This window comes from Miniopterus natalensis, chromosome 22 (assembly GCF_054644295.1).
Source record: "Miniopterus natalensis isolate mMinNat1 chromosome 22, mMinNat1.hap1, whole genome shotgun sequence".
Taxonomy (NCBI): domain Eukaryota; kingdom Metazoa; phylum Chordata; class Mammalia; order Chiroptera; family Miniopteridae; genus Miniopterus; species Miniopterus natalensis.
Window position 1 is genome coordinate 13,438,470 of NC_142102.1, and position 18,016 is coordinate 13,456,485.

The 18,016-nt window shown below is 59.3% G+C and overlaps 1 protein-coding gene across 2 annotated transcripts in view; it reads right to left on the minus strand.

Moving 5' to 3' along the window:
- The window catches only part of IL16 (interleukin 16), a 28,748-nt gene extending 12,125 nt beyond the window's left edge, over positions 1-16,623 (minus strand). The window contains exons 1-12 of one of the 2 annotated variants that reach the window (XM_087829155.1): positions 16,285-16,623; positions 13,109-13,214; positions 11,310-11,452; positions 10,273-10,383; positions 9,092-9,206; positions 8,074-8,147; positions 7,550-7,733; positions 6,799-6,916; positions 5,694-5,826; positions 4,153-4,240; positions 3,147-3,571; positions 1,620-1,634 (exon numbers count right to left, since the gene is read on the minus strand). In XM_087829155.1, the coding sequence (XP_087685281.1) occupies positions 1,620-1,634; positions 3,147-3,571; positions 4,153-4,240; positions 5,694-5,826; positions 6,799-6,916; positions 7,550-7,733; positions 8,074-8,147; positions 9,092-9,206; positions 10,273-10,383; positions 11,310-11,452; positions 13,109-13,214; positions 16,285-16,596 (1,824 nt within the window). In that variant the 5' untranslated portion in view covers positions 16,597-16,623. Of the gene's footprint in view, positions 1-1,619; positions 1,635-3,140; positions 3,572-4,152; positions 4,241-5,693; positions 5,827-6,798; positions 6,917-7,549; positions 7,734-8,073; positions 8,148-9,091; positions 9,207-10,272; positions 10,384-11,309; positions 11,453-13,108; positions 13,215-16,284 lie in introns of both variants that reach the window. The other variant, XM_087829154.1, reaches the window with a different exon arrangement.
- Between the last annotated feature and the right edge of the window lie 1,393 nt (positions 16,624-18,016).

Sequence of the window (18,016 nt, forward strand, 5' to 3'; positions counted from 1 at the left end):
CAGGCGGAGACTCAGAGAAGAGAAGGAGACTCTGAGAGGGAGACACTCAACGGAGGCAGGCGGAGACCCAGAGAAGAGAGAGAGACACTCAACGGAGGCAGGCGGAGACCCAGAGAAGAGACAGAGACAGTCAATGGAGGCAGGCGGAGACCCAGAGAAGAGAGGGAGACTCTGAGAGGGAGACACTCAACGGAGGCAGGCGGAGACCCAGAGAAGAGAGAGAGACACTCAACGGAGGCAGGCAGAGACCCAGAGAAGAGCGGGAGACACTCAACGGAGGCAGGCGGAGACTCAGAGAAGAGAAGGAGACTCTGAGAGGGAGACACTCAACGGAGGCAGGCGGAGACCCAGAGAAGAGAGGGAGACACTCAACGGAGGCAGGCGGAGACCCAGAGAAGAGAGGGAGACACTCAACGGAGGCAGGCGGAGACCCAGAGAAGAGAGGGAGAGACCCAGAGAAGAGAGGGAGACACTCAACGGAGGCAGGCGGAGACCCAGAGAAGAGAGGGAGAGACCCAGAGAAGAGAGGGAGACACTCAACGGAGGCAGGCAGAGACCCAGAGAAGAGAGGGAGAGACCCAGAGAAGAGAGGGAGACACTCAACGGAGGCAGGCGGAGACCCAGAGAAGAGAGGGAGACACTCAGCGGAGGCAGGCGGAGACCCAGAGGAGAGAGGGAGACACTCAACGGAGGCAGGCGGAGACCCAGAGAAGAGAGGGAGAGACTCAGAGAAGAGAGGGAGACACTCAACGGAGGCAGGCGGAGACCCAGAGGAGAGAGGGAGAGACCCAAAGAAGAGAGGGAGACACTCAACGGAGGCAGGCGGAGACCCAGAGAAGAGAGGGAGAGACCCAAAGAAGAGAGGGAGACACTCAATGGAGGCAGGCGGAGACCCAGAGGAGAGAGGGAGACACTCAACGGAGGCAGGCGGAGACCCAGAGAAGAGAGGGAGAGACTCAGAGAAGAGAGGGAGACACTCAACGGAGGCAGGCGGAGACCCAGAGAAGAGCGGGAGACACTCAACGGAGGCAGGCGGAGACCCAGAGAAGAGAGGGAGACACTCAACGGAGGCAGGCGGAGACCCAGAGAAGAGAGGGAGACACTCAGAGAAGAGAGGGAGAGACTCAGAGAAGAGAGGGAGACACTCAGCGGAGGCAGGCGGAGACCCAGAGAAGAGAGGGAGACACTCAACGGAGGCAGGCGGAGACCCAGAGAAGAGAGGGAGAGACCCAGAGAAGAGAGGGAGACACTCAACGGAGGCAGGCAGAGACCCAGAGAAGAGAGGGAGACACTCAACGGAGGCAGGCAGAGACCCAGAGAAGAGCGGGAGACACTCAACGGAGGCAGGCGGAGACTCAGAGAAGAGAAGGAGACTCTGAGAGGGAGACACTCAACGGAGGCAGGCGGAGACCCAGAGAAGAGAGAGAGACACTCAACGGAGGCAGGCGGAGACCCAGAGAAGAGACAGAGACAGTCAATGGAGGCAGGCGGAGACCCAGAGAAGAGAGGGAGACTCTGAGAGGGAGACACTCAACGGAGGCAGGCGGAGACCCAGAGAAGAGAGAGAGACACTCAACGGAGGCAGGCAGAGACCCAGAGAAGAGCGGGAGACACTCAACGGAGGCAGGCGGAGACTCAGAGAAGAGAAGGAGACTCTGAGAGGGAGACACTCAACGGAGGCAGGCGGAGACCCAGACAAGAGAGGGAGACACTCAACGGAGGCAGGCGGAGACCCAGAGAAGAGAGGGAGAGACCCAGAGAAGAGAGGGAGAGACCCAGAGAAGAGAGGGAGACCCTCAACGGAGGCAGGCGGAGACGCAGAGAAGAGAGGGAGAGACTGAGAGAGGGAGACACTCAACGGAGGTAGGCGGAGACCCAGAGCAGAGAGGGAGACACTCAACGGAGGCAGGCAGAGACTCAGAGAGGAGAGGGAGATGTTAAGGAAGAGTGTGAGGCATTAGGGAAGACGTTGGGTTCTAGAGATAGGGAAGAGAAGGGAAGGAGGTGAGATTCAGAAGGTTTTGGGGGAGTCTCAGAACATCAGGTGTTGTACTCACCTAGTTGCTACAGGACTGAATCTAGTCTGAATTTTTTTTTAAAGGGATTCTAAAATATCTATGTCTCTTTATTTCAGAGGGAGGCATGGAGAGGGAGAGAGAGGCTTCAGTGGTCAGAGTCGTTGGTCGGACGCCTCCTGTGCGCCCCCTGGTGGGGATCCGGCCGCAGCAACCCAGACAGGCACCCGAGGGAGTCCAACCCAATCTCCTGGATCATGGGTGATCCTCAGCGGCTGAGCCTCGCCGGCCGGGTCAAGGCTTTACTTTGCTGCCATCGAAGGTGAACTCAGCACCACGCGAGCTCTTCCGGTGCCTCTGCTCCCCGAGCTCACTCCCACCAGCAGTCGCTCCCCACCCAGCACCCCGTCTTCACTCCCACCAGCGGTCGCTCCCCACCCAGCACCCCGTCTTCACTCCCACCAGAGGGCGCTCCCCACCCAGGGCTCTGTGTTTACTCCCACCAGAGGGTGCTCCCCTCCCAGCACCCCGTGTTCCCTCCCACCTGAGGGTGCTCCCCACCCAGTGCCCTGTGCTCACTCCCACCTGAGGCCGCTCCCCTCCCCTGTGCCGTGTTCACTCCCACCTGAGGCCGCTCCCCTCCCCTGTGCCGTGTTCACTCCCACCTGAGGGCGCTCCCCACCCAGCACCCCGTGTTCACTCCCACCTGAGGCCGCTCCCCACCCAGCACCCCGTGTTCACTCCCACCTGAGGCCGCTCCCCTCCCCTGTGCCGTGTTCACTCTCCCTTGACCCGCCCCCACCCGGGCCCTTACCCACAGTGTCAGCCTCACAGCCCATCATACACCATCACCACAGTGGTCCCCCTGAACCTCCATGTCTAAGGGAGTGGGATGCATACCTACCAGACAGGTAAATGGGGCCAGTTTCTCCCCATCACTAACCTGTTAAGGAAAACTTGCCCTCAGCCTTGGTTCCCTGTTGAGGCACCTGTCCCAAGGGGTGGACAGCTGAGTCCCCTCGCTGGGCCGCCTGCCCACCCTCTGGAGGGCCCTCCCCCCGGTGCACAGTGAGCTACGGGACAGCAGCCTCAGCTGCGGTGCCCCCAGGCCCAGGAGCCACTCACCTGGACGCGGGCGTCGGCGCTCTCCTCCGGGCTCTGCTGCAGGTGACTGTCGCCCTTAAAGTATTTCCTGGGCGGAGGCTTGGGCTTGGAGGATGTCGGCTTCCTTACGAAAATCTCAAACGATTTCTTCTGTCTCAGGGGCCGGTGGTCCTCCTGTGTCTCCAGGAGGCCTGGGCTCTCCTGGGGGGGCCGGGCGTCCTGCCCCAGGGACACCCTGGGGCTGTCTGTGCTGCCTTCGGGGCCCCAGGGCTGCTGCTCACGGGCACCGTGGCCGGGACTGCCCCCGGGGGACCCCGACATGTAGCTGCTGTCGCTGCTGGAGCGGATCATGACCTTCTGAGCCCTGCGCTGTGGGGGTGCCGAGCTCTCCCCCTCCTTCTCCATCTCGGCCGTGGGCCGCCCGTGCCAGCTGCTCTCCAGCCTTTTGACACCTGTGTCGGAAGCACAAGTGAGACCGCGGAGCAGCTCAGCCGGGTGCCACTCAGCTGTCACAGGCGCACCCTGCACCCAGCCACCAGCCTCTCAGAGCTCACTGGTTTGGAGCCGCCAGCCTGGGGTTTGGTGCACGGTGAGATCTGGCACGTCAGGCTGGGATCGTCATTGCCCCTTTCTGTCCCCATGGGATGGACACTGAGACGGGCCACCCCCGCCTGACCCTCAAGGCAGGCCTGGGGGTCCTGGCTGTGCAGGGTGCCCGAGGACACCTCGGCGAGAGGCCGGGTCCCCAAAAGGCCACCTAGCGGCAGCGACTGATGGCAGTGGGGCCCACCTCTGCCATGTCAGATGGGCCGTTCATTACGTCGCCAGGGCTCGGGCGAAGCCGTGTGTTGTCTCAGTTCAGACGACTGTAGACGTGGCCACATGCAGCCAGTCTACTGCCTGTTTGCAAACGTTACCCATAGGCCAAGCTTGTCTGTGACGATGGTCCTCCTATATTCCTGGGGTGAGCTAATCTCAAACCCAAAGCTTTCGAACAAAGATGCTTGAAATAAAAGTTCACCATTTCCCTTACCGTCCGGGCTCCGTTGGTGCCTCTCTTTTCCAAACTTGAGGTTCTCCGCAGCCTGGGCCACAGCGTCTTTGAACTGCTGTTCAGAGACCTGTAAACGTCAATCATCTCACATAAACGGTGGAAGCCGCGTGTCCAGCCCCCCGTCCAGAATGGACCCCTGGGTTCCATCCTTTCCTTCCAACCCACATTGCACAGAGCTGACACGTTCTATTTCCAGACACACCCCGGGCACCAGTGGCCCCCGGGTAAAGTCCAGACTGACAATAAAAGGTGGGGGGAGGGGTGCACAGCTCTCCGGCCGTCTGGCCGCTGCTTGCTACAGAGCTCCAGGCAAAGTGACCGCTTCTGGGTTCACCTCCGGGGTCCACCATCCTTGCAATGCTCTCACGGCCCGCGAGTCATGCTTGAGAGTGTGGCCCCTGGAGGCGCCACTCAGTCTTCTCACAGTGAGAACACTCCGGCCACCCTGACACTGGGATTCTTTCCGAGCGTTGCTCCTGTCGCTCCTTCATTCCCTTCCCAGCTACTGCTGAACCCAGGCCCTCGGCCCCGGTTTCCTCCCTCTTACCGACTCCAGGTTCCACTCACGCCGTCCCGTCCCCCATAGTCCAGCCACACATTACGTCTGTAGCTGCAGACAGACCTCGCCTAGCTCCTCGCTAACCAAAGGCTAACCTGCAAACTCCTCAGCATCCTGCTGAAAGCCTGGACAGTGAGCCCCCAGTGCCTCGCCAAACCCCACGCAGTCCTCCAGCACCCCACGTCCCGGCCGCGTGACCCGTCCCTGAAACTGCCCACACAGCGGCGACGGGAGCTGCTGAGAGCCGGCACAGACCGCCCTGAGCGGCGTGGCTGATGGGAGTCTGCGCAGCGAGCAGCCAGACCACCCCAAGCTGACCTCAGGGAAACCGAAATGCACAAAACTCCACAGACAGAGGTGCTGCTGTTGTCCGGAGCCCTTTACAAAGCAAGAGGTCCCTCAGGGAGGGAGACCCGGTGCCCAGACCAAACGTGGACACAAGTGGGACTGACCAAACTTCCAGGTGCAATTTCTCCGTTCCCGCCTGGCCCCCTCACGTCCCGAACCGCAGATGGTGAATCAGGCCCCGAATTAGAATTAATAAATAGGCACACGTCCCGTCTCACGCTTATTCTTTAAATCTGATTCACGTCTTTACTTCGGGAGACTTTCCCGAGGCTTGCCTCCTATTCGGCTGTATTTCCCTGTGAAAATCCTGTTGCCTACTTCACAGATGAATTTTACCAAACAAGAAGAAATAACCCCTGTCCTCAAACTCTTCCAAAAAACTCAAGAGGAAGGAAGGCTCCCAAGCTCATTGTACAAGGTCAGCATTATCCCAATTCCAAAACCAGATCCAGACCCCATAAAGCAAGAGAATTACAGGCCAGTGTCCCCACCTAGTGCCACTGGCCCCTGGTGCCCAGGCGCTGGCCGGCGGCCTCCGCTGCAGACCTCGGTCGCGGCAGACACTTGGGACAGAGTGAGCCTTGGGGAGACACGATGCCCCAGGGGGTGTTACCTGTGGGTCCGGGTGCCGGCTGACAATGATGGGGACCGGCCCGGGGTCACAGTGACTCAGCACCCCGTAGACTTCGTTGAGCGTCATGCAGTGAACGGGCGCGTCGTTGACCTCCACGATCTCGTCGCCACACCTGGGAAAGCATGAGGAGGAACCATGGCGAGCTCACCCGGGTGGTGGTGGGACAGTCGCTTCCTGCGGGGGGCTGGGGGGCCCCTGCTCTGGTTTGACGCAACCTAAACACCACAGTATTAAGCGGACGCTCCTGGTCGCCAGACTAACTTGGCCAGGGCAGCCCTGAGCGACACATCGCGCCCCCTCCAGGGGACGTGAGGTCAGAGGAGGACTAGCACCCGGCGACTTCGCTTACACGTGGAACCTAATGGACAAAATAAACTAACAAACAAGATAGAAAGAGACTCACGGCTGTGAGAGGGGAGGGGGGTGGGGGGCTGGGTGAAAAAGGTGAAGGGATTAAGAAAAAACAAAACTCATAGATACGGCAACGGCCAGGAGATCACCAGAGGGGGGGGGAGGGGTGAATGGCGATGGAAGGAAACTCGACGTGGGGAGGCGAACTCACAAGGCAACACACAGATGATGCGTATGGATTTGTACACCCGAAGCCTATATAATTTTACCAACCAGCGTCACCCCAATCAGTTCAATAAAAATTCTTCAGAAGGAATCCCTGAGAATGTGTTCCGTCGGCCGGCAAGAAATTCAGCCGATACCATGGACTTGCTCAGTGAGCCCCCTCGGGGAATGCGGTGAGACCTCCTGACGGCCTCCGGTGTCACTGCTCACCCCGCTAGTCAAATCTGAGTTAACGTGGGGCTCCCTCCCACTCCCTTCTTCCCGTGGTGTGGTCCCAGGCAGGCCCCCGACCCCCGCCGCTGGTGCGAACCCCGGGGCCTTGTTAAATACAGATCCTGGCTCAGCAGGCCTGGGGGGCCTAGGGTGCTGCGTTTCTAACGAACTCCCCAGTGATGTCCACGCCGCTGGGTGGTTCTGAGGATCTGCCTCCATGGCAGCCTCCCGGCCGCCTGAGGAATCCCTTCTGTTGTCACTCGGGGTCTTTTCAAAACGGGAAATAGGGACATACCGGAGCCGTCCGTCCAAATGCGCCACGGACCCCGGAGACAGCGTGTGGACGAAGATTCCCGAGATGCACTGGAAATAGGGGACGCTGCACAGGCCGATCCCCAGACCAACGCCGGCCTCTGGGGGCAGAAGGGGGTGGGGTGACGGAGCTCCCCCGGGGGATGCGGCTCGGGTTGGTGGCTGCCCCTGCTCATGTGGCACTGACGCCACCATGTTTGGGGGACATCTGTGGGTGGGCGCGTTCCAGGGTCAGCAGCAGGGACCCCGGCAGCGAGGACGCTGAGGCAGGCGGGAAAGGCCAGGAGGGAGGGGTGTGTGAGCATGTGCTTCGTGTTTGCTTTCGCCGTGTCCCGGCCCGGACACGGGGACATGACTGGGCGCGGACGTGTCCCCCCTGCTAAGCCAGGCGTGGGGGACGTCTGGCCTGTGGGCTGTATAAGGCCTGTGGTCTGGTCCTGCCGGGGAACCTCGGGCGGGACTTGGAATTCAATACACCTAGGAGCTTTTCTCATAGCTAATTTTTTAAGATGACAGTTTTGTGTGGCCAGGGAACGATGTTATGAATATCCAAGTGGCCCTTGGCAGAAAAAAGCTTCCCCGGCCCCGCTAAGCGGTGGCCACAGAACCTGCTTTGAGACAACCCGCCCGGACTCGGGATCGACTGGAGCTGAGGGAGGTCCGGGGGAGCTCTGGGTGGGCGGCCCAGGCAGGAGAGGGAAGGGGAACGCAGCCCCCCGGGAGGCACACCCTACCCTTCTGCAGAGAAACCTCCACCATGACTCTGTAGCTGGGCTTCGAGGTGGCAGCAGGAGCCTCAGCGTTCCCCAGGGGGAAGGAGCCGCTGGCCGCGGGCGCGCAGGTGCTGGAGCTCAGGGAGGGCGCAGCGGCGGTCAGGCGGGTCCTCACCGTGAGGGTCAGCAGCCCCTTTTTGGCTTGCTAAAAGGAAAGAGAGGGTGCTGTGGCATCCAGGCCGACTCCGGGCAAGGTAAAACATAAAATAAATTAAAAAAAAACGCAAAACGGGCCTCGGGTTAACTGCGCGGTCTCGTGCATGTTATAGACACAAATCTATCAGTATCGACACATAGCATGTTTAAAAACGTCTACAAATCTTCCGCAGTTGAAGTCTCCCCCAGAACAAGTGGTTTTCACACTTGCCCACCCCGGCATCCCTGGTCACCCACGTGAGGGCTCCCACATCTGCATGTGTAGGTGATGCTGGGGGCCTGGTTCCTCTGCCCCAGCCCCAGAGTTGGGCCTGGTAACAAATGATTACCTTGAACTTCTGCAGAGCGTCCTGATGTGTCAGCCCGGCCATGGAGTCACCATTGAGCTCCAGAATTTCATCACCTTTTGGGAAGGAGAAATGGTAGCTAACAGGGGTGTCGCTCACTCGGGGACATCCTTACCCTGGACTCTAGTTTCGCCACCTGCCCAGCATTTGCACAAAGCACTGTGAAGACATTTCTCGTTCAGTCCCATCCCCCCACCTGCCGGAAGCTGGAGGGGCAGTGGGATGGGCCCTGGGGGACCTCTGATTTTCCAGGGAATTGGGGTTCCTAGCCAGGCGCACGTGGCCTGGCCTGGCCTGCCCTGGTCTGTCCACCTCCTGGCTCCACCTCCTTCCCCTCTGCCTCCCTGACCCGCACGCTGTGTCTCCCATAAACCACCTCCTGACGCAGCAGACTTGCCCTCATATCGCCTGCACTTGCGCTGTGAAATGAAGTGAAGAACCTACACACTACCAACTGGCCCTAGGCAGACCCGCTCAGGGCCTGGGCCCCTGTCCAGGGCTATCCCTACGGTTGTGAGTTAGGGAGGGCAGGGACAATAAAGGAAGGGATGTCAGTGGATGCCAGGGACCAAGGAGGGACCAGGAAAAGAAAGAAGGCACCAGTGAGCCCGGCCAGCATGGCTCAGCGGCTGAGCATCGACCTGGGATCCAGGAGATCCTAGTTTGATTTCCCCGTCAGGGCACATGCCCGGGTTGTGAGGTGTGCAGGAGGCAGCCGATCAACGACTCTCATCATTGATGTTTCTCTCTCTCCCTGGCTCTGAAATCAATAAAACATATTTTTTTAAAAAAAGAAAAGAAAGAAAGAAGGCATCGGCGAGAATGAACGGGAGTCGCTCTGTCTTCTGACCCAGGCTGGCCACGGGGCGGGGACTGAGTGTGCTGATGCCGGGCCAACCAGACCCTGGCATCCGCACAGTGTACTCTGCAGGCTCAGCACCTGCCACCTTCCCAGCGCCTCCTGCAGCCAAGCAATTCTAGGAAGGGCTGGGACATGCACCTTCTTGGAGCCGGCCATCGGCTGCCGCGGCTCCCCCGGCAAAGATGGTTTTGACGTAAATTCCAATGGGGCCGTAAATGCTGTCCTTTCCCCCGACGATGCTGAAGCCCAGGCCCTGGCAAGAAAGAGGGGCCGTCAGAGGGTCTCTGGTGTCCTGCTCGCTGGGCTGCGTTTCCCGAGGGCCTGCCCACCTGAACTGGGCCTCGGAGGACAGGTGCCTTTGGTTTCCCAGGTCTCCTGGCTCAACTACGGAAGGAGAGGAGCTGTGACTTTGAGGCCGGACAGGCCGTGTGGAATCTGGGGCTCCCACCCGAGTCTGATGCTCTCCATAGAGGGGGCCTTGGACGGAGGCGCTCCCCCCGCCCCCGGCAGTTCTGAGCAGACGGCTTCCTGTCTCTGACCTCACCTTACCTTCTTGCAAACCGATGCTGACCTCACCTCTCATTGGTGAGGTTTCAACAGTGAACAAGGTGCCCAACCACAACTACAGCACCAGGTTCCCAGGGAGGCAGCGCTCTTCTCCGGCCCCAGGTGTTCACTCCCTCTGGGCAGCCCCACCCTCCCCTAGCCAAGGACCCCACTGCAGTCCCCTCCCGCACCTCACCACTGCCCACTCCCTCGGCTGGGCCACAAGCTGGCCTCACTCCTGCCGGTCACCCCGTTGGTGCCTAGGGTGTCCCAGGCGGACAGGGGGAGGCAGGCCTGCTTCCAAGCCCAGCCCCTGCCCTGTACTCCAGGCCCCTGCCCAGTGACACAGGTGCTCACAGACTGTAGTCACTGAGTGGGCATCTCGTGCCCAGCAGCCTAACCCTACCCCTCTTGGTCATCTTTGCGTGAGTCTCGGTGCCCCGTTCCATTCTGTGTTCATTCGAACCAGAAAGTAGGGCTGTTGGGATACAGCTCGGGATCGGAGACAGTGACTCCCTTCTGATCAGAGGGAGGATCACTGCCTGTTCCCCCGTCTCCTCTTGCCCTCCCTGGGCTCCCAGGGCAGAGAAGGCGGAGGCGGGAGGGGGCGAGAGCACTGCGGGTGTGTGGGCCCCTCCCTCTGCCACGAATGCCTGTTAGCGCCTCTGTGTGGAGCCAGGACCACCGCCTGTCCTCGCCCTTCCTTTGACACAACAGCTCCTCGGGACCTGGTGTCGTTCCAGAAGTTTCCGCTGGCAACAGCCCCTGCTCACCTTGGCCTGGCCCTTCATCAGCACGATGTTGGAGATGACGGAAGCCTGGAGGCCCCCAGAGGGCTGCAGGAGCTGAGCTGTGCTCAGGGACCGCGTGGGTCTGGACAAGCCCTGCAAAGAGGGACCAGGTGGGACAAGGGCACACACCTCACAGGGAGGGGACAAGCCCAGCCCAGGAGAGGCCCCAAGTCCCCTCCAGCCGCTGAGGGGCGCGTGGCTGGGTCTGGTGCAGAGGGGCTGTTTCTGGTGGCCCAGAAGTTGAGCCAGATCTCTGCAGCCCTGCAGCCCGAGCTCAGCAAGGAGTCAAGGCAGCCGCCAGGGGGCGCTGTGTGACCACCAGTGGCTGCCGGAGGCCCTGGCCTGAGCCCGGCACTGGCTGGGGCTTAGGGAGACAGTCACCAGCTGCTGCAGTAACTTGGGTGGGGGACACTGTGCTTCCTATCTGCTTAGCACCCCGTCTGCAAGCTGATGCCCCACAGTGCGAAGGGCATGGGCTGGGGAGCCCCCTGAGGCTGGGTTCCAATTCGGGCCCCTTAGGTCTTAAGATACATGAATTCAGTCTGGCCCAAACTTCCGTTTCCTGCCTGTAAAATGGGGCTGATATTAATGCCTTTTGAAGCTTGTTTGAAGAATCAGAGGCAATGTGTGTAAAGCAAGTCACATATCACAGGGGTTAAAAACCAGAGGGTCCAACGTCAGGTTCCCACCGACTCTGACCACCCGTGTGAACTGTCCGGGCCCCGGGCCCCTAGTCCACCTGCTGGGGTTACTGTGCAGGTGATACACAGGGTCTACACAGCCTGGCTCTGAGCGGGCACGCTCGCTGCTAATCACAGAGGCAGCAAGTGCCCAGCACACGGGGGCGCTCAGGAGCCGACCGTCCCGGTGTGGTCCTTCGCCCACAGGAGGCCATGCCTGCTAGGCCGGCCCCTCTCCCCTGCAGTTCTGTGGACATGAAACCACCCAATGTCCTCTTTAGCCCCCGATAGGTCAGGACCCCTCCTGTCCCCTCCCTGGGCTCCTCCCTACATCCTCACCCCAGCCTTCCCCGCGGGGCAGTCCAGCTGCTGAGACAGGGACTTCCTGTCGCTGCAGAGGGAATAGGGAGGCCTGTCTGTGGACGCGGCCGTCGTCCTGGCCACTGGAAAATCTGTCTCTGCTGTGCAGTAGGGATTAACACCTGGACCAGGGGAGGGAGAAAGGAGAAAGCATTTGTGCTCTCAGAAAGCAGCAGAGAACCTCAGCCCCCAGCAGCCGTCCCCCACCCTCCAATCTCTGCTGACCCTGACCCATGAATGGACTAACTGGAAACCCGAGGGCCAGGAGCCCAGATGACGTGTCTGCAAGTCGGTGCCCAGGGTGCCAGCAGGGCCGGCTGCGTGGCCACATGGGCTGCGAAGTCAGAGCCCACACTTAGAAGGTTCAGTGCTCTGCTGTTGCTATTTTCAAATTCTTAATAATTTCTGAACAGGGATCTCACATGTTCCTTTTACAGTGATGCCCACAAACTGTGCAGCTGGTTTGGGGCAGAGAAAAGCAGACAATGGTGTGGGGGGAGAGGGAAACAGAAGAACCTGCAGAGCAAATACTTTTTAAAAATTCCCATCTAGCCTGGCTGGCGTGGCTCAGCGGTTGAGCATCGGCCTTTGAAACAGGAGGTTGCAGTTCGATTCCCGGTCAGGGCACAGGCCTGGGCTGCAGGCTCCTCGATCCCCAGCAGGAGGCGAGCAGGAGGCAGCCCATCAATGACTCATCATTGACGTTTCTCTCCCTCTCCCATCCTCTCTCTGAAATCAATAAAAAAATATGTATTTTAAAATTTCCCATCCAGTGTGGGCTACAGCTGAGGAAACAGATGTACTAAGTGTTAGCTCCTGACACTCCACAGCACAAATCACAACCTGAAGCATATTTTCCTTCTGAAACTCCTTGTCTAGGAAATTGTGCTCAAGGAAAAAAAGTAAAAATTTGTGATAAAAAAGCCAACTAGGGATCCAAAAAATAGGAAAGGATTAATTTAATGGAAGTGCATCCTGCAACAGATCAATATGAAGCATGGAGATCTCAGGGTCCTTCTGGAGCAGGACCTAAAACCCAGTGCCCTGGCCCCCAAAATGTGAGGGGCAGCCACGCGCCAGCCCGGCGCCTTCTGTATCCCCTACGAAAGTCATCCCGGGTGCGAACAAAACTCCATGCGCAACGTCAGCAACGTTGATGCCGTGTAAAAGCTGCGAATATCTAAACTAGCTTATGTACATTCATATGATGAGATGCTGTGTATCCACTAAAAATGGTATCTATAGGGGAATGTCCCACGGCGGGGACACAATCGCCGGAGGGAACGGCTGAAAGTGTTCATCGCCCCTAATACGAGCATGGGCGTGGTTTGATTTCCTCAAGCTTTCCTGCATCTTCACATTCTCCCGACTGTGTGTTCCACCTGCAACCACCATCTTCCAGCCTCGCCTCCCATCTCGTGACAGATGGGGTGACAGGCGCCCAGGAGAGGGTGGCCTTGCTAAGACCAAGGAGGATGTCACGCACTGAGCAGGAGGCAGGCCCTGCCTCCCCTCCTCTGTGTCCTGTCTTCTCAACGTGCAGAGTTCGGACAGAGGAGGGGAGTCGGGCCCAGGCCCCGGAGCACTCAGGCAGGGCCGGCAGAGGCCCTGCAGCTGGCGGGAGGCGCACACACTGGAGAGGCTCATGGAGAGCCCAGCGGACACAGCCTGGGTTTGGGCCAACTGGGCCAGCAGAGACCCGCCCTCCCTGAGACGCCCTCATCGCAGACACTCCCGAGGGTCAGCAGAAGCTGAGGGCAGTGCGGCCGGACACTTACTGGTTGAGTTGCTGCGTGTCCTGTGGTGACCGGCTTTGGGCAGCAGGAAGATACTTTGTGCTTCAAGTTTTCCGGACTTTTCTCGAGAGGAAGTTGTAGACGCTTCCTGCAAAAACAGTTGCAGTCTTTTATTCCCCAGGCCAGTCAGAATCGAGAACTGTGCTGAGCCCGGCCTGAAGAGCGTCGACCTAGGAACCAGGAGATCGCGGTTCGATTCCCGGCCAGGGCCCAGGCCCAGGTTGCGGGCTCCTGGATCCCCAGCAGGGGGCGAGCGGGAGGCAGCCGGTCCATGACTCTCTCTCATCATTGGTGTTTCTCTCTCTCTCCCTTCCTCTGAAATCAATAAAAACATACTTTAAAAAAGGAAAAAGAAAAAGGTGCTTAGAAAACAGATTTTGACTCTGACTTGGAGGGTCTTTGTCGACGGTCTGTCTGCTCCACTAACCTATAGGCTCCGTGAGGCAGGGAGTTAGAAGAGCTGCCGCGTGTTAATTCACAGATACATGAATTCGTTTGACAAGGACACTAATGCTGCCCTGACCCAGGGGGTGGGGACTGACTGGCAGATATGGCCGTGAACAAGGACACTGATCTCAGAGAAAAGCCGTTTCAGTGAAATGCAAACAAGGAAACAAATAAAAATGAGAGGCAATGACAGAGTGTGAATGTTATGAAGCCCTTTCCAAAGAAAATTACAAACCTTGCTGAAAGGCCTTTGCATCTGAGTAATGGAGAAATAGATCATGTTTGTGAGACGGGAGACTTAATAATTACTTGTGTCAGTCCCGGCCCCCCAAATCCATCTATAAATTTATGGAAGCATTAACAAGATTTCAAGTGTTTTTTTGAGTATCACAAGGTGATCCTTAAATTTTTAGCAAGAAGCAAAGGGCCAGAGATAAAGTTCCTAAATAAGCAAAAAGAGGGAGAGACTTCCATCCATGAGAACAATGCTGATGTTAAAATATAGTGACTAAGACAGTAGAGTTTGGAAATGAGGGTAAAAAATTGGCCCATAAAACAGAACAGAGAGCCGAGAGCAGCCTCAGGCGAGGAGACTTGATTTGTGACAGAACTAACATCCGAGGGGAAGACAGAGGGCAATGAAAGATTCTGAAAGGCCAGGAGGACATGGCCAATGGCCAGGACCCTGGCGACTTGAGGGATGACAAGCGTGAGTCCCTGGGCTTTCTTTCCATCTACTATATACCAGACTAGGTGCCGGGGACCTGCAACCCAGACCTGACGCCAGGCAGAGACAGGATAAAAACCCAGCCAAACACCAAGAAAGGGAGAGGACCGCCAGGGACTCAGTGGGAGCCCCACCACGAGGGCACCGGCAGGGCTGCAGCCGAGCTCCAGGCTGGCCAGCCCCCAGCTATGGGGAGGGCACGAGCAGGGGTGGATCCCACCTGCGGGGACCCATCAGCTGAGCGCCGCGGTCCCTGACCCCCACCCGGCGACAGGAGAGACCCAGGCCCAGCAGATTCTGCCCATCCCCACCCTGAGCGGCAGATGGTCACCCTGAGATACCAGGCCAGCTGGAGCAGCTCTTCCCGCCCAGCAGGCAGAGCGGCGGGGACTGAGCGAAACCGCCGGCCTTGCCAGGAAAACGAAGCCGACGAGAGCAGCCCCGCAAGGGCTCTGAAAAGTAAACTCCCGGTTCCCCCCTTTCTCCTGCGTCTCCCCACCTCACGGCGTCCTGCCAGGACCAGTGAGCTCCAGACCAGCTTCCAGGGGCACAGCTCCCAACGTCCTCTGACAATGGGGCAGCACCAGAAGCCACATGGAGCTTGGGAGCCGGTCAGCGAGTACGTGGCAATCACACCCGCACGTGGACCACCCTGCCTCCCACACACGGGGGTGCAGCGGGCTCTGTGGGAGTCCTGCAACCCCAACTGCCCTCCCCGTGGCTGCTCTCGGCCTCCACGGGCTGCTCTTCTGTGGCAGGAAGAGGCAAGTGGCCAAAGGATTGGGTTTCCCAGATGCTAAGGAAGCCAGGGCCTCAGCGCCACAGGCTGAGGGGCTCCCAGGAGCAGAACGCAAGGCCCTGCCTGCTCTGGGGCCCTGACCACCCTGTCTCCACCCGCAGCACAGACGGCTGATCTGACCTCATCACATCCTGAGTCACGCCGCATGAGTGGTGACTTAGCCTGACCAATATTTTGAATTTGTGGGGGGAAAAAAGATAGAATTTTCCCCACTACTGAGGCCATTCCCATGTGGATCAAAGTGTCTTTTTGGAGGGCAAACCCAGGGGGAGGACCTCCCACACGTCTGGTCCCGGCAGTGGGAGTGCCCAAGCCATGTCCAGTGTAGACCCATGTGCTCACTAAAAGCCATGCGGGCTGGGCTGTCAACAGCTCCCTGCCCCAGGGCGGCCTCGTCATAGTTGCTGAGCAACCGCTGCTCCCACAGATGCTCACAGAGCCGCGTGCCTGTCCCAGCCTCACCAGGGCCTGAGGGGCGCCAGCTCAGGTCCTCGAACGTCATGCTCTAGGCAAGTTGGGGGTCTCCAGTCTAACGGAGGAAACTGAGAAACTGACGAGGGGGCGGCATCAGACCGCATCCAGGAGCCTGCATCTCCCCTGGGTCTATCCTATCAAGAGCCCATCACGCCCGGGCTGCAGGGGGCCGGGGGCCGCTGGCTGGGGCGTGGGGGTGCTGGTCAGAGAACTGCAGGTGTCCACGCGCCTGCATAGAAGGCCCCAACTCCTTCATAGGAAACCAGGCAAGGGAAGCTCCTCAGTCCATTAAAGACTATTCATCAAAAGCTGCAGCAAACGTCACACCGATTTTCGATATGACGACACTGTCCTCGAGATCAGGAATGGGACGAGGGTGACCACTGTCACTGCCCCGTCCAGCACGGGACTGGGGGCCCTGGCCAGTGAAGCAGAGACGGGGAGCATAACCGTGGGAAGAGGTCGAGGTATGACAGAATCCCACCAAGAACTATTCAACGCGACTCGGCAATCCAAAAACTCCCGAAAAACAAAAGTCCTGGGCCAAGTGGCTTCCCAGGTGAATTTTACCAAACATTCCAAGAATTAACACCCAGCCTTCTCAAACTATTCCAGAAGTCGAAGAGGAGGGAAGGCCCCGGGAGGCCCAGGGCTACCCTGGCACCAGCTCCGCACACCAGGCGGGCCCTCCCCCGGCAGTGCTGGACGTACCTTGGGCAAGAACGTCCTCCTGCAGGCCTTGCCTCCATCAGTCCCAGCCGCCTGGAGAGCGGCAGCCTCAGAGGACAGCGCCAGGCCGGGGACACTGCCGGGCCCAGCCTCGGACGTGTCTGCCAGCTGCACGGGCGAGTGGAAAATTCCCTCCTTGCCCTGGGCCAGCGGACTCTCACAGGGATCCGGGCACTTCTCCTCGGGGCTGGAGCCGTCGTCACTGGTCTTGGCGTTGCAGAGGGTCAGGGAACGGGAGATGCAGCGGAATTTTGTGGACTTTCTGCTCCGGGCAGAACGGCTGTGCGGCTCCATCCTCAGCGAGGCCGTGAAGACAGAAGAGGCCTTCCTCCTCTCCTGGTCTCTGGCCCTTGGGGGACGGGTGGTGACCGGACTGGGCCTGGCCACCCCTTCACGAGTCCCTGGAGGAGACAGGATACGGGAAGGAGCAATGTGACCCGCTGCTGCTGAGGGGGCCCGACTAGAGCCCTGGTGGTTATCATTCTCTCCAGTCCCAGGCTCATCGAGGCCAGAGCTCCCCAGACAGGGAAACTGAGGCACGGAGAAGGGAAGTGCACACCCAGAGCCACAGGGAGCCAGCGGGGGAGGGAGCCAGTGATCAGTCACGGGGCGGGGGGGATCTGTCCGTCAGATGAGTTCGTGCTTGTGGCAGATTTAAACTTAAAAGCCATTCTTCAAGCAAAAGTTTACAGAAAATCCAACCAGTAGAGCAGGTCAGAGGGCGAAAGGGAGCCTAAGTTGCACCTGTCTGTCCCCTTGCACTGCCCCTGGTGACCCCGTAGCATCTTCAAAGACACCCCAGGATTCATGGAGCCCGTGTGGAGACGTTGACACCTGTGCCCTCCAAGCCCAGCGAGGAGCCCATGACTGGGAGGGTTGGGAGCCTCGCCTGACACTGAGCCACTGGGTTGACGATGGGAACTGAAGGCCTGTGCAGGCCCCTGGCAGTGCCCGTCCCTGGGCCTGAGGTCTCACAGGCCAGTGCCACTGTGTGCCCGAGGCCAAGGCCTCCTGCTCCGTCCCCACCTCCATCCCCACTGGATCAACCTCTTTCAGTCCAAGGGTCAAAGGCTGGTTCACACAGCAGGGTGACAGTTCCCTCAGCCCAGCAGGCACCACCCGGGGACCTAGTTTCCACAAGGCAGGCGCCAAAGGGGCCTGCGGCTGCGTCCAGTGCAGTTCTGACTCCCGCCCAAGCCGCAACACAGGCCTGCTGCCAGAACAGCACGTCGTGGACACTCTTGGCCCAGGGGTCCTGCTTCTGCACACCCAGCCCCGACTGCAGAAACACAGAGACCCCCCAGCACCTCATTAAACAACGGCCCTTGCAGAGCCACCCCCTAGAGAGCATTTCTTCTTAAAACACGCCTGTTTCCCCGGCCGGCGTGGCTCAGCGGTTGAGCATCGACCTGTGATCCAGGAGGTCGCGGTTCGATTCCCAGTCGGGGCACATGCCCGGGTTTCGGGCTCTTTGATCCCCAGCAGGGGGCGAGCAGGAGGCAGCCGGCCAGAGACTCTCATCATTGATGTTTCTCTCTCTCCCTTCCTCTCTGTGAAACAAAAATATATTTTTTTTTAAAAAAGAGGAGTGAGTGGTTCCCCGACCCGCAGGGAGCAAGGAGTCCGCTGGGACAGGAAACGGTCACGGGGCCCTCACCTGAAGCAAGCGGAGGAGCCGGCAGGCAGACAGCAGGCTTCCCGTCTGCCCCGCGCC